This window comes from Lampris incognitus, chromosome 13, assembly GCF_029633865.1.
Source record: "Lampris incognitus isolate fLamInc1 chromosome 13, fLamInc1.hap2, whole genome shotgun sequence".
Taxonomy (NCBI): domain Eukaryota; kingdom Metazoa; phylum Chordata; class Actinopteri; order Lampriformes; family Lampridae; genus Lampris; species Lampris incognitus.
The window spans coordinates 24349023-24364450 of record NC_079223.1 but is presented as its reverse complement, the minus strand read 5'-3'; the positions used below and the strand labels follow the sequence as shown (position 1 = coordinate 24364450).

Below are 15428 nucleotides of genomic sequence, written 5' to 3'. Positions count from 1 at the left end.
AAATAAAGTATTTTCTTCTTATTACAGTAGCCCACGTCACAATGCACAAATCCACGGTGATCTATTTCTGGTTGTCTGTCCAACTTTGTTTTCCACGTTGTTGGGCAATGATTGAAATAGAATAACACCTGACGTGTTTGACAACCAAGTGGGGAATATTTCTGAAGCGGATGGTTGAAAAGCGTTCTGCAGATCTATGTTGAACTATAACGCTGACAAAATTATAGGCCTAAACGAGGACCATGAGAGAAAAGTGTGGTTGTGCAAAGTAGTAAAAGGTGAACAGCTCTAGGGAAAGGCATCGGCGGATCATACCATGTGGAAAAGTGTCGGAACGCGTGGGTTGTAAGATAGTGTTGTTTTCAACTTTGCTCATCGATATGCTTACGGTAACGAAGCTTCATTTGTTTTTATACACACTACATGGACTTTTTAATAATAGTTTTAATCCACTCGTTGATGTTTGCCGGCCGTCTTGCAGATAAAAAAAAGAGCTCCACGAAAAAATGCCCCCCCTTCTCTCAAAATGGTATGGCTGTATGCGGATATTGTTACATTCAATGCTGAGGCTAAAGCGCCGACGCTGCTCCGTTGCACGCAGTTCGTCAGTTTCACACTGGCTGCGCCGTGAGGCTGGATGCCAGGTCTGAGAAACCTTTCGTTATTTTATTTTTTTCTGGTCCTTTGTTGCAGAAAACGAAGATGACTTAACTCCAAAGAATCTCTGCTGGCCAGGTAGTAGAGCATCTATTTAGATACCTTCTAACTTAAATAAAGTAAACTGGGGATCATCGTTTCTTGTCGCTCGAAACTCATAGGGGAGTAACTTTGTCTTGTACAGATGATGGGGTTTGTTCTGCGTGTGACTTTACATCGCAGCACTGTGCAGAAAACAGCGGGTATTTTAACACTCAACACAAAGTTGAGCATAACCTAAAAAGTTTGCCCACCCCCCTCCCCCTCCTCCTGGTCTTTATTGCTTATAGAGTTGCCTTACTCATTCAAGCTCTACAGTTGCCTGTTTTTCCATAGTTGGCACAATACAGCTGCAGGGTGTATGTAGTTCTGGAGAACGTCCTAATGGCTAGTGGACTGTTACCACGTTATTACAACAGCCATGAACGGCTGCTATAAGGATAAACCCAACGCATGACGCCTGTCCCGAATGAGTGTTCGGTTAAAGAAAGTGGCTTGAAGTGAGAGAGCTAGTTTGTTTCGGTTTGTCCGCTGAACCTTTGGACACCCCGACAAAACCTTACCGCTGTCGTAAGAACTTCTGCCCGGTTACCTGTTTTTAAGAGAGGTACGTGACCCCATCGTTAAGACTCCATCCTATCGCATGGAGACGTGGGCTTGGTGTCAGGGCAATCTCGGAGCCCATCAGCTATCGACTGACGACGATCTGTTTATAGAGACCTGGTGTCAGGAGTCTGCAAGTGGAGGGCAGTGTGGTTTCCCTGCATCTGATAGCGACGCAGCACTGTGAGAAAATGCCCGAGCCCGCTTAATGATGAGTCACATAGGCGCACGCTGGCGTGCACAGGCACATTTTAGGAGCATGTGCATAAAGTGGCATCTTCCGTCAGCATCGCGCATCTCGCTTGTGGCCGCGAGCAGAGAAGGTTGCTTGTTTTCTGCTACTCCATCCACGTGTCACTGTGTTCTTTAATTTCGTCTCTTCTATTATTATCTTATTATGGGATGTAGGCCAGAACAATTCATCGTTTTGGCATCACGCAGACGTGCATCGTTTTGGCATCAGGCAGACGCAACGGGGGGGGGGGGGGGGGTTAACTCTGTTTGATGAATTCAATGCGAATTCTATAGTGCAGTGTATTTTTGTTGCTGTTATAGGTCTAGGACTATTGTATGTCCAATGCATTGAAACAAGCACATGTTAATCAAGCCACAGTCACATGAAGATTGCCCACCTGACATCCTCATCTATAGTTTTGTCTTGTCAGAAAATTAGCAGAGGTTATTGTTGATGTGCAGGCAGAAGTTTTAATTATCTCACAGTGTACTGGGTTTGAAAATATGAGTATCTTTGAAAAGACGAGTAAACTATGGACTAATACCGCCACAGGGGGAATACCTAATATTATAGAATTACAGAATCATAATTTCCTACTAGCTGTAATATGGGCTGTTTCTGAAATTACTGTTGCCCCCCCCCCAGTACATCTGTTATTTGATAAAACTGACTTTATATCATAATGTGGATTTGAATTGTAACAGTTTATATGAGCTGAATAGGTGGGTAACCTCTATTTCCTCATTAAAATGGTGGGTTAAATGAGATTAGCTGGGTTTATTCCCCACTACATAACTCATTACAAGGATTGGCCAATAGCTTGGTTAACTGCTGGGCTAAGCAGGGAATGTAATTGTGGTTTCGAGATTCCCTTACATCAAATGCTGTTCTAAACATGAGCGGTTCGACTCGGAGGCGAAGCAGAAAGTTAGGCACAGATTTAATCTCATACCAGCTGCGGCATCTAATTACAAAGAGCATGTTGATAAGGGTAACTTATGAGTGCCTCACACTCTCTATGGGCTGATTGTTCAGGTTTCAAAGGAACTGGTTTGAGTATTTTAATTCTGCCATTTTATCTTGTGGCGACAGAAGAAGAGTTGATATGGTTGTAACTTGCCAGAAGTGAGCCTCTTTAATCTTCCCTCTGATTTGTGAAGTAGCAGAAAGACGGAGCGCTGCAAAAAATGAAATCAGAAACGAACCGGCCATGTTGCCACATTTTATGTCCTTAACTTGACAAAAATTCGGTTTAACAGAATGCAACGAATAATTTCCCTCTCGGGCAAACAAACACCTCTATCTCTGTCTGTCTCGGTTCCTGATAATTGACTCCCTTGTGCTTTTCATTACAGTAGAACTTGATATGTTGGAATTGCTCCACTTGATGACTTGTCACGTTAAATGGGATTGATGCAGATAGATGGGCTAGTCTGTACATGGACAAGAGGGACTTGTTTTGGACACGGGATAACCATAATTTATGGAGGCAATTAACGCTAGTTGGTTTTTTTAAGGGGGAATCACTCTGTGCTCCAGTTTGTGCTCAGGACGTGCACATTTGCAAGGCTTTTGTGTTGTCTGCAAAAGGCCCTGTTAGAGCTCCTTTCTGCGAGTGGGCAGCTGCGTGCCTGCGTGCTCTGCAGGCACTGGGTCATTCTCTCTGTCTATTTAGCTCACCCTCTGCCACCCTCTCTCACAGGCACTTTTTCTCCCCATTCGTCTGCCCCCGTGTTTTCCATATTTCACCCTTGCTCCTTCCTGCTTTTCTCCCACACGTAGTTAATCTCTTTCTTTCTCCGATTCTGCACCTCTCTTTCTTTCTTTGACTTGTTCAGTGGCTTAAGGCGGTATGCCAGGCTACCAGAAAAAAAAAGAAGGGATTGTTAGCCATGTCTGTCTGCGCCTTTATGCTCCTTGCTTTTCATTTTAACGGCTTCCCTCTCGTCTCCAGGACCCAGTGTCATAGCCAATGCTGTGTTAGACACTAAAACACACACACACACCCTTTTGGCCACAGCTCAAAACAACAGTTCACACACATGTGTGTTTAGATACTGTTTATCCCCGCCGTGTATATAGGCCTTGCTCATTTACATGACACATTTCAAAGTCTGACATCTCCAGAGCCACAAAGCCGAAGACCTGCAGCTGAGAAGAAAAGAGGCATTCTTGCACTGACCGGGGAAACACTCCCGACCAACCCCCCCCCCCCCCTTCCAAGACAGACACCAGACTCTACTTAAGGATGAAAAGCATTCTGGGATCGGGTGGTAGCCATTTTTAAATACTTCACAGAAGAGCCCCACAATCATCCCATTGTCACGTCCCACTGATTATTAAGTTGTCTTCTTCCCTTGTCTCCTGTCCTGAGACAGGAGGAAAGGGAGGAAGACCAGATGATGATGAGGGGGGTGGGGGGGTAGGGTCATTCTAACAGCCTGCTTCTCAGACAATTGAATAACCCTAGTTCTCGAAAAATTCCTGTATTCTGTGGAATTTTTTTCTTTTCTTTTCTTTTTTTTTTTTTAGCTCTGTTATTGGAGTAAGTGACGGATGTGACAACTTATCTGTCCATAGAGACAAGTTTTTTTTTTCCAGCAACGGCTCCACAGGAAAAGGTGTGTCCAAGTGGTGATAGAAGGAGGAAAAAACACAAACCTGTTTCCAGGGCTGCTATATTTCCCAGTCTCAAGCTCTGGTCCTGCTTTTGTCACCACTTAAAAAAAACAGAGAAAACACCTTATTTGCATAGATTTGTTAGTCAAAGTTAATCCGCATCCCAGTGTTGCATTAAAGTGCTTTCTTTCTGTGTTGCATGCCAAGGTGATGCATGTGTGTGTGTGTGTGTGTGTGTGTGTGTGTGTGTGTGTGTGTGTGTGTGTGTGTGTGTGTGTGTGTGTGTGTGTGCGTGCGTGCACACCCTCATCTTAACATTTCTTTATTTTAATGCTGGAAATTCCACATAGACCGGAGTGACCTCATCTTTTGTCCTCTACTGTCCTGTAACTTACGTTGTAAGATTCCTGTTATGAGCAACAATTGTTGTCATTATTCTTTTTTATTTTCCTCAGCTGCCTTTGCATGACGACTCGCAATGCTGCCTTGATAGTGCGACCACATAGCTCCCGTCTTAATCACGCAAGGCTTGGTCAACTTCTATCCTGTTTTAGTCGAGTACCTAAACACCCACTCACATCCCCAAAAACAGAGAAGAGAAAGGAAAGTTTCTGTTGATCTTTGGCTTACTCAGCCAAATATGTCTTATTTGCAGAACCTGTTTTCCACATGGGGTACCCATGTCAAAACTTGAGCAGTTACCTTCCACCCCCAAGTTGCACCAGTTCAACAGTACATTACTATGGCTTTGCCTTGCTCCAGCCCTGTGTGTAATGTGCAATATCCTCCAGAATGGGCTGTTTTTGCAAGCCTAGGCCTGAGAACAGGGCTAGTGTGTCTTGACACTCCCGCTGTCAAGAAGTAGGTCTATCATCATGGAGACATGTGCCAGCTCCAGGCTCAAGAGCTCTATATTTTAACTGGTTCTCCGTTAAACATGTTTGATCTGCACCTGCAGGTCATTGCAAAAAGCAGTGCATGGTTGCTTTTATTGTAGACAACGACACAAGACAAAACAGCCAGGAAAAAAAATTGTGACCAATTACCTACTGATATAAAAGATCAGCTGATTCTCAGCAGCTGTCTGGACAATGTATTTCAGATGACAGAGTAAGACATCTGACTGAGGTGTTGTATTGGAGACTCATATAGGCCATTCTGAAGTGCGATTCGAGCTCTGCAGCAGGCAAAATAATCTACAATATGTTTATCGATGACATTAGTGCTGCTAGTCAGAATTACAGCCTTGTAAAAGTGGGAGATTGGTGTTTAGGAGAGGCTTTTGCTAAAGCTCTTTTCTTGTTGCACAGCATATGGACTTTATCACTGCACAGTATATAAAGCAGTCAAAGAGCCCATATGGTGCGTTTTGCCCTATCATGAATAAATGAATGATCTCCCTAGAATGCTGCTTTTGGCTTTCTCTCAGACACGCTCCCACCCAAACCCAATTTAAATCCCTTTCAACCCCAACAGACCTCTAGAATATTGGGCATAAAGTGTGGTATTACATCACTACTCCATTGTTGCAGCGGTGCCACTCTACACTTTGGCCGTTGATTGGAATTGACAATATATGTTAACGTCACCTATTTATACAGCGTGGAATGGGTCCCCCTGATGGCGCTTCATGAGAGGGATTACACTGTCTCAGCCAGGTCTGGAGGTTCCCATGTAATGTATCCCTGATGGATTAGGGCTCTGGTTAGTGTGCACAGAACAGAACAGGCACTCATGGGTTATGGGGGAAACCTTGAGCGGAAAGGCACAGAGGTATTTGGGGGAGGGGGGTATAATTAGTGGGCTACCTGATGTATGGAGGGTCCTGGCATGCGAGGGTCACTCTAGGGGGCAAGAGGCTGCATACCTTCCTCTACTCAAACTGAAACACCTGAGCCTACTCCAGTCAAGTCATCGAGGCCTTGTTCAGACTGCCAGCCCAAATCTGGTTTTTTTTTGGCATATCCAGATTGTATCAAGATTGATTTTAGAAAGTATGGTCAAAAAAAAAACCCCCCACATGAAATAAGGTTTTTGCAAATCGGATCGAAACCACATTTGGAAGGGTTTTGAAATGTGATTCCAATCAAATTTCTACAGATGCGTCTCAGTCTGAACACTCTGGCTGCCCAAATCAGATTCCAAACTGTCTTTTGCACCTCTCACAACATGACACACAATGACGACTTCAAATCCAGACTGACGGAAGTGGAGCGGCATGGAACATCGCACTGTATACCAGCCTCCTCCGTCGCTGAATTTATCTGGTGCGACAGAGGAGATCTGCACCACAACTTGACAGCACGAGTGTTGGGAGGGCGGGATGACGATGGATCTACATTTTTCCTGCTTCTGTGTTGGTAAACTGCATCACCAGCGTACGTAGTCACGCATGCCTATGTTGTTACCACAGCAACCCATACAGATAGGGTGGTGATGTCTGGACACACAAATCCAATCTGATCACTTCCAAATTACAGTGAGGACAGTCTGTCTTAAAGTTCTGATTTGAGAAACAAATCTGGTTTGCCTGCAGTCTGAACAAGGCCCAACAAAATTAGTTTGAAATTGCACTGCAAAGCTGTTTAACCTTACAGGTTGCATGTAACTGTACAGCAATGGCACAGTTTAGCAAGCAGTCCAATGTCCACAAACGCTAACACACCACCTATCATGAAGCAATGACCAGTCTAGCTTTTTTTCTTTACAATAACTAGGTGATAAGTCTGCTTTTTTCACATAACCACCTGTATCTTATGTTACCCCCCCTTTTTTTTATTCCCCAATTGTACCCGTCCAATTACCCCCACTCTTCCGAGCAGTCCCGGTCACTGCGCCATCCCCTCTGCCAATCTGGCGGGGGTTGCAGACTACCACATGCCTCCTCTGATACATGTGGAGTCTCCAGCTGCTTCTTTTCCCCCAACAGTGAGGCGTTTCGCCAGGGGGAGGTAGCACGTGGGAGGATCACGCTATTCCCCCAAGTTTCCCCTCCCCCCTGAACAGGCGCCCCGACCAACCAGAGGAGGTGCTAGTGCAGCGGCCAGGGCACATACCCACATCTGGCTTCCCACCTGTAGACGTGGCCAATTGTGTCTGTAGGGACACCCGACCAAGCCGGAGGTAACATGGGGACTCGAACCGGCGATCCCCGTGTTGGTAGGCAATGGAATAGACCACTGCACCACCCGGATGCCCTTATCTTATGTTACGTACATGGATGCCATAGCCAAAGACTGAAGTCATAGGAATACTGAGCTTGACAGCTCATGCCTTTAAGTGATTTATAGATACAAACTGGCCCTTCTGAATAGCAAAACTGTTCAGTTGAGAAAAGATTCATGCAGTGTGAGGTGCTGTAATCTTTTGATTTTGAGGTTGTGCTTTGCTTAATTTTATCTCTAGCAACTAATTACACGCACCCAATATATTGCAGCATACTTGGAATGTGGATGTGAAATCACGATGTTACATGATGTGCCTTACAGCTGCTGTCCTCTGCTTAATGAAAGAACGAGTGGGTTATGTGTTACTTTATATGTGAAGTAAACAGTTTCCACACGACCTTGTGCAATCGCTGTTTTTCCCCCCCACAGATTTTCTAAGATTTTCACTGCTACCAACACCCAGTAAAATTGAATAGTACAAGGGAAGTATATTCACAGTGTATAGGGGAAGTGTATATTGATGTTTGTGTGTATCCGTGTGTATATACGTGTTATACTTGTCTAAATACCTGAAAAAATACACACATAAAAGGCAGCAGGTATGCCATTATCCTTGGTATTTACATGGCTTGAATATCAGGTTGCTTCCACAAAAGTATGTTGTATTTGAAGTACAAATACAAAAAAAAAAGAAGTTTTTACCAGTTTTATTTCATCCACCTCCTTCAATTCTGGAGCTTTTGTTACGGGTGACTGCTTGCCTTTATAAGATAAAGTGAAGCAAATGATCTTTTTAAAACTGCTCATCAAGTTTAGAGATAAAGTACCAGCTGTATTTGTGCAGAGGTTCACTGTCAGTGTCGTTAGAGAAACGTCTCGGGGAATCTGTAAGAGGAAGCCAGAACCTCGCCACTGATGAAGCATAAAGTTTGACTGAATAAGTGCTTCATTGTTTATGCGCCTCTGAAAATCTAGTTGCATGATGGCGTGTTGTTTTTGGACAAAGTGCCCCCACCAGCGGGTGCTAGGGGTGATGGCCAGAGGAGCCAATGGTATGCCTTGACCTCCCCAGGACCATTTTTACGACCTCGGATTCAATATATGAGTGAGGGGTGGCTGGGTGTTAACCCTTAATTGACCAAACTACGCCACCAATTTTCGCAAGAGAATGAGGCCCAGTTTCTCACCCAGCAACACAGGCAACAAAAAACGTCTGCGAATGATGAGTGTGCAAAATACACTGCATGTTTTCTGCCTGAACTAATTTCCTGACCACAAAGGCGGATAAGAGAGTTTCGCCCTTATTTAGCCTGCAATATTCTAAATAGCTTTGAAGGATGTGGAGAAGTGATGGACTTCAAGTTTGATTTCCAAATTTTTTTCCAGTATTTTGTGGCAATTTTTTATTTATTTATTTATCTATCTATCTATCTATCTATTTATTTATTTATTTATTTAATGTCTGGGTCTAAATTAATGCTGCCCCCACAGCTCAAGCCCATACCACCCTCAATTAAAGTTCAGGTTCATGCACACTTCCCCAAAGAACAGTCACTTGGTGGATGGACACACAGTCCTAGCATGGCCTCATAGCCTTGCTATGGGGATAGCTGCCTGTAAAAGGTACTGATGGCATACAGAAATCATACAGGAAGGTAAAAAGGCAAATACCACATGGTTCATTTTTACACAAGCGTTTATGTTCAGTGCTCTACTAAAATTCGATGTCCATTCTAAAAGTAGAGACGTCCCTTCGATAATTTCTTTTCAGAAGATTGAAAGTGTATGTAAGATTTGGGCTGCTGCCAATTTGGAGTTAGTTGCACAGCACGTGGCTGACATAGAGGCACCCTTCTCTTTTTCTCCGTGTGAAATTTGTGAAATCTTTGTTGGTTTACTAATATCTTTCTCACAGTTGTACCGATGCCACACATATGTTACTTCCCATACACTGCACAATTGGTTTGTTTGTTTTGCGCTGATAATTCCATTATTATAAGATTAGGGGGCTCCATTCATTTAGGGCCACTGATCAAAGGCTTGACACCAGACGTGCTTCGCACAAGTATGCTGCAAGCAGAGCCAATTGGTGATGGACACCAAACACCCCATCACAAGCACTAAATAGGCTTCTATTCATCTGCCTGCACAAATCTCAGCCTGGGCATGGAGCCATATTATCTTTGCTGCCCTTTCTAAAGCCCTCCTGAGTCATTGTCTTTTGTGTGACAAGGGCTGCTTTCTGCACCCCATTTTACAGAGAAGAAAACGTGGTCGGGGTTACCAGGAGGTATAGCTCCTAAGGAAATCAACCTAGTTACTTTCCCCCCCCTCAGGATTTAATAGGCCCAAATTCTATTACTACTGTTACCATGACTTGTTGATCCTTTGCTTCGGTGTAAAGCAAAGTCAACAACTCTGACTTGTTTTGGTTTTCGTGAATCAAATGTAACACAAGAGTTATGGGGGTGAGGTTCAGGATCCCACATAAATAGATTAGGTTGTGATGGAGATGGAGATGGAGACTGTAGTTGGAACCTGTTGAACAACCTGGTTTCCTAACTGAAGACTGCAGTGGGTCTGGCTGGAATTTCTTTTGTATATCGGTGAAACAATAACATTTTGGCAAAGAGTGAGCAGTGAACAATTGACGGGCCGACAAAAGTGCTCCTCAGTGCTCTCTCCATTAAGCTCCTGCTTCTACATCACAAGGAGCTGGTCCATTAAGTAAGCATGGCTCAGGGGTTGAATTCACACTCGGTTTGCCCTCTCCCATGACCCCACTTGCTAGTCACAACACACGCACACACAAGTGCAGGATTCCATGCACATAGGTGCTCAGACCCAAGCGTGTATGAGGGCAAACATGTGCACGTGCGTGTGTGCATGCACGCACACGCACACACCCAGACTGCAGAGGTGCTGCTTTGGGTTCTGGTGGAACGTGTCAGACTTAGTGACCCCACCAGACACATCACTCCCTCTCTCCTCCACTCCTGCTTTCACTCGCAGACGTGCATAAACACTTGCACACACAAACACAAACACTACCTCGCTGTTGCAATGCCTCGCCCATAACTCAGTGTCACTCCTAATCTGTAAAGTAATCTAGAAAACTGATCAAAAAGAACATTTCCTTCCCTTCTGACTCTCACCCCCAGTACCAGTCCCTCTCAGCTGTAGAGGCCCAGTCGTGCTCCACTGACTTTCAGGGATAAACGGAGATAATGGGAGTCATATGCTGGCCGTCGGCTTGGGCCTAGCCCACATGAAACATTAGGAGGCTTCATGTAAGGGGGTTGGGGAGGAAAGGAGAAAGGTGGGGAGTCGGGTGGGATGAGATGGGAATGGGAGCAAGTGATGAGAGGAGTTGAAGTGACAAGACACATCTGGTCTTAATGGGAAACAATCACAATTTTTAACATTATCTATCTATCTATCTATCCATCTATCCATCTATCCATCCATCCATCCATCCATCCAGTAGGGATAACATTCTATTAGCATCCGTAATACTGAACTCTGTGTTTCTCTGGAACACCACCGAAATTATGTCTGACCGTGACATCACTGGCGGACATGCCGTGACTGTAAAACCGTGCTTCCTGGATTGCCAATAGGCTGCATTGTATAAGAAAATGTAAATAACAAGGCTACACACACCTGTATAATGTGCAGTTGTCATTCGCATTTTCTTATAAAGCTGTATTTAGTGATGATATTTTCATTTTCTTATATATACGCACAGTGGGAGGGTTATCCCTGCGGTATATGTGTAGAGATAATATTGAAAATACTGATTGTTTCCAGGACTGTTTTATCCAATCCGTGTATGGAGTGCTTCTTTTTAACCTCTCTCGTGTCCCCTTCTTTCTTGACCTATATGCTGGAGTTACCACATTGTCACACTGAACCCAATGCCCAGTGTACTTTATTTTAAGCCTTCACCCTTTGCTATGCCCTGAACCAAGTTATGTAAGCCAGACAACCATTATTTAACTTAAAACCATGCATTACAAGGGACAAAGTAACATAGCGGTTCTGGGAGTCCCATTGGCCCCATGTGTCGCCCCACATTAGAAAGCTGTCACTACGTTTGATTGGAATATGGGAGCCAGGCCGGTGCTCTCTAACTGGCTGCTGTGCAAATGTGTCTGGCTGCGAGCCAATGAAGGGGAGCGCCCCAAGCACAAGATCACCACTTCTACTCCTGCTTTGCTTTGCCAGGGCCGAGGATCAAGAACAATGTAGCTGATCAAGCCTGTCTCTGTGCAGCCGTCAGACTCAGCGTGTTGTGAGAAAAGACCGTATGGAAGAGACATCTGATGTTATGGATGTAAAAAAAAAAAATGGTGTATATGTCATACATATGAACAACCCCAAGTATTGTCTGAACTGCAGCCGCTGTCTGTCTTCTACATCTGTGGGTGCAGCCAGCCGGTCATCTAATGATGTAATTCCTGTGTTTGTTTGTTTTTTTTCTTTTCTGTTTGTATTTTTACATCTTTAAACATGCAATGTCTTTTTTCTTTTTCTTTTTTTTCCTCCGAGGGTAGGTTCCCAGCTTGACGTGCCTTGTTAAGGTTATGCCAATCTGTCTGCCCCTCTCCATGTTTATATCGTCTACTTTCATGACATTTGTGTTTGACTTGAATCAGATGCTCCATTATTTTCAAAACTGTAGATGTAGCCTTAGCATACGGTGGCATATATTTGCGTGCATAGGCTGTGCATTAGCTTGAAAAAACCCCATTGCCATACTGTGAGAGTATTGAAAGTTAGTTAGAAATTAGAATACCAAGGGCGTCTGGCTGGCATGGTGGTCTACTCTGTTGCCTACCAATACAATTGGCCATGTCTGTGGGTGGGAAGCTGGATTTGGGTATATGTCCTGGTCGCTGTACTAGCGCCTCCTCTGGTTGGTCGGTTGGGGCACCTGTTAGGGGGGAAGGGGGAACTGGGGGGAATAGCGTGATCCTTCCACACGCTATGTCCCCCTGGCAAAACTCCTCACTGTCAGGTGAAAAGAAGCGGCGGGCGACTCCACATGTTTTGGAGGAGACGTGGTAGTCTGCAGCCCTCCCTGGAGCAGCGACCAGGACGGCTCAGAAGAGTGGGGTAATTGGCCAGAAAAAAAAAATTAGAATACCTACTCTCACAATAGATAAAATTATGTTCTATCTTGTAAATACATGAAAACACGATCAGTTTGATTTCACTTCTCATGTATTTGCGAGGTAGACATTTTTTTCTTTTTCTTTTTTTTTTGCCAAGAGTTGGAGACATTAGTTTTGAATTAAAATACCCGCTCTCTCAGTAAACAAAATTATTGTCCACCTCCTAAATACATGAAAGGTGAAATCAAACCAGTCATGTTTGGTCAGGGCTGTAATTGACCTCCAGGGGTTTTCTAGACCCTAAACTGGGAATGACTGCTGGCAGTAATGCTCTCTAGCCTGTGCGTGGGTCGGGCTGTTATGAGGCTAATCTCCTTGCCCTGTTTGCCTGCCAGCCAGACACACCCATGAGTTGGAATCCTTTGTCTTCCAATAAAGTGGCATGGTGGACATTTTTCTTACAATACCACTCATAACCATTTATTATTCAGAGCTCAATATCCCAAATGTTACATGGCACTTACATAAATGTGTTGCTCTGCCAGTGATCAATGTCAGTGTCTCCGTCATCACCATTGTGCAGAACTCCAGAGTAAATAGTGTGTTACCACAGTGTTTAACGCTGAATTTAAAATGTATCTGTGTTTTCTTTGTCTTCTGTCTTCATTTGCCCTATTGCAGGGATTGGCTGAAGTGTGAGAAATCACCACCCAACCACCTGAAGGCTGCTGTACAGATGGGAGATTGTCCACCAGTCGTCTGTTTTGCCCACATGCCCTATCTGCCCTCTACCCAAACCTAAGATGGCTGCCCATTGCTTTTTTCTGCTCTGGAACAGTCTTGAGAAGAGCTGTGTGTTACCATGGTGATCATTTTCTCAAAAACACTGGAAAAGAAGAAGGGTTTCAATGATGTAAGGTGCAAGGACAGTGAAAGACTGCTGGTGAGAGAAACTTTATCTTCTGTCAGCCACAGGCAGATGACTGTTGTCAATGTCAGGGATAGGTATACGTAGGTGTATCAGATGTTAAAGGATAACTGAAGATTTTTACAACCTGGGTCTTAATTTCATAGTTTTGCCATCATGTAAATCAGTTATGATATTTTCCTCACCGGCTTCATTGTGGATATCTTAGGCACGAGACCACTGCTGGATACAATTTCACAAAGTCGTCTTATGAGGTCAGGGGATACGATCCTTAAACCTGTCCTTTCAAAAAACAGAACAAAAAACCCCTAGTGCCTCATTTAAACTGTTTATGTAAGTTCCCGTTATCGATGACTTCTCAACTACACTGGCTAGGTAGTTAGTCAATGAGTACTACTGCCTGCCGTGAGTAATCTAATTTACAGTAGACAGCACTTACAGTAAGTACAGCCAGTAATCCCTGCAAGCTGAAACAGGAAGTAGCTCAGCAACGTGATCAACAACTGTTGATGGTATTCAACATTTCGAGGTATGAATTAACTTTCATTTCCGAAATACTTGGTTTAGATAATTGAGTTAAATTAGACTTAGACTAAAACGTTTCTGACAATCTTACTCCATGGCCCCATGAGACACTGTCATTAAGCTGTGTCCAGCGGTGGGTCCATGTCTGAGATCTCCACAATGATGCTAGCGATGAATATGCAATATATGATAGCAAAAACCATGAAAATAAGAACCAGGTTGTAAAAAAAAAAAACTTGAATTATCCTTTAAGGAATAGTCTACAAAACATGTATGTCAGCAATTAAAGCACACAAGTGCATAACTACATTCTACGGAGGCCAACTGTGATCAATTATATAAACAATCAATCATATACAGCCACAGTTTGATTGTCACTTGTTAGCTTGACATTGTGTAAGTGAGCCATCTGTGGCTGTGGTTGGCTTGACTCGTGACGTCTAAGGTGGGGGGACAGGGAACTCAAGGGCCTCCTTGCGAGGGCTCTAGTTTACTTGTGTGAAACAAGTCAAGTCCAACAAGTCAAGTTTATTTGTATAGCCCAAAACCACAAGGTAGTCCTGAAGGACTTTACAATCAGTACAATATAAAACACTAGACAATATACAACATTCTCTATCCTTGGATCCTAGACACAAATGAGGAAAAACTCCTCAAGAAAACTTGTCAGGGAAAAAAACAAAAACATTTGTTCACTTACACCAAGGTAACCAAAAGAGAGCATTTAAAATGAAAATTATTTTCAATGACTTTTCTGATAAGAAGTTTTACCCTCTCTGGGGCGTCTGGGTAGTGGTCTATTCTGCGTAGTGGTCTATTCCATTGCCTACCAACACGGGGAAGGCGGTTCGAAACCCAGTGTTACCACCAGCTTGGTCGGACATCCCTACAGACACAATTGGCTGTGTCTGCGGGTGGGAAGCCAGATGTCGGTATGTGTCCTGGTCACTGCACTAGGGTCTCCTCTGGTCAGTCGGGGTGCCTTTTCAGGGGGGAGGAGGAAGTGGGGGGAATAGCGTGATCCTCCCACATGAAACGCCTCACTGTCAGGTGAAAAGAAGTGGCTGGCGACTCCACTTGTATCGGAAGAGGCATGTGGTAGTCTGCAGCCCTCCCTGGATCGGCAGAGGGGGTGGTGCAGCAACCAGGACGGCTCTGAAGAGTGGGGTAATTGACCGAATACAACTGGGGAGAAAAAGGGGGGGGAAATCCAAAGGAAAAAAAAAAGTTTTACCACTGAGTTTTCCAGTCTTGTCATATAAATTCTATAGAATAGAATACAATACAATACAATTTTATTGTCCAGCTGAGGCCGGAAAATCACCTTTGGTCTCACCTGATACAATGAAAACATCACATTACATCAATACAGCAAATCTCATCACATCACACACAACTGTACGACAGTTAATACAACATACACACAGTGTACAGCATACATTCAGTGCAGAAGAATACAGATTAATGGAGTTTGTTCATCAAATTTATTGCACTAGGAACAAAAGATCCCTTACTGATAGTTTTGCTTGCCAGAGGTA

General features: G+C 44.0%; 1 protein-coding gene across 1 annotated transcript in view; it reads left to right on the top strand.

Moving 5' to 3' along the window:
- The first annotated feature begins 584 nt into the window (after positions 1 to 584).
- The window catches only part of LOC130122774 (protein FAM53B-like), a 38164-nt gene continuing 23320 nt past the window's right edge, over positions 585 to 15428 (top strand). Inside the window, exons 1-2 of the mRNA XM_056291789.1 lie at positions 585 to 735; positions 13119 to 13380. Coding sequence (XP_056147764.1) covers positions 13300 to 13380 — 81 coding nt within the window. The 5' untranslated portion in view covers positions 585 to 735; positions 13119 to 13299. The remainder of the gene's footprint in view (positions 736 to 13118; positions 13381 to 15428) is intronic.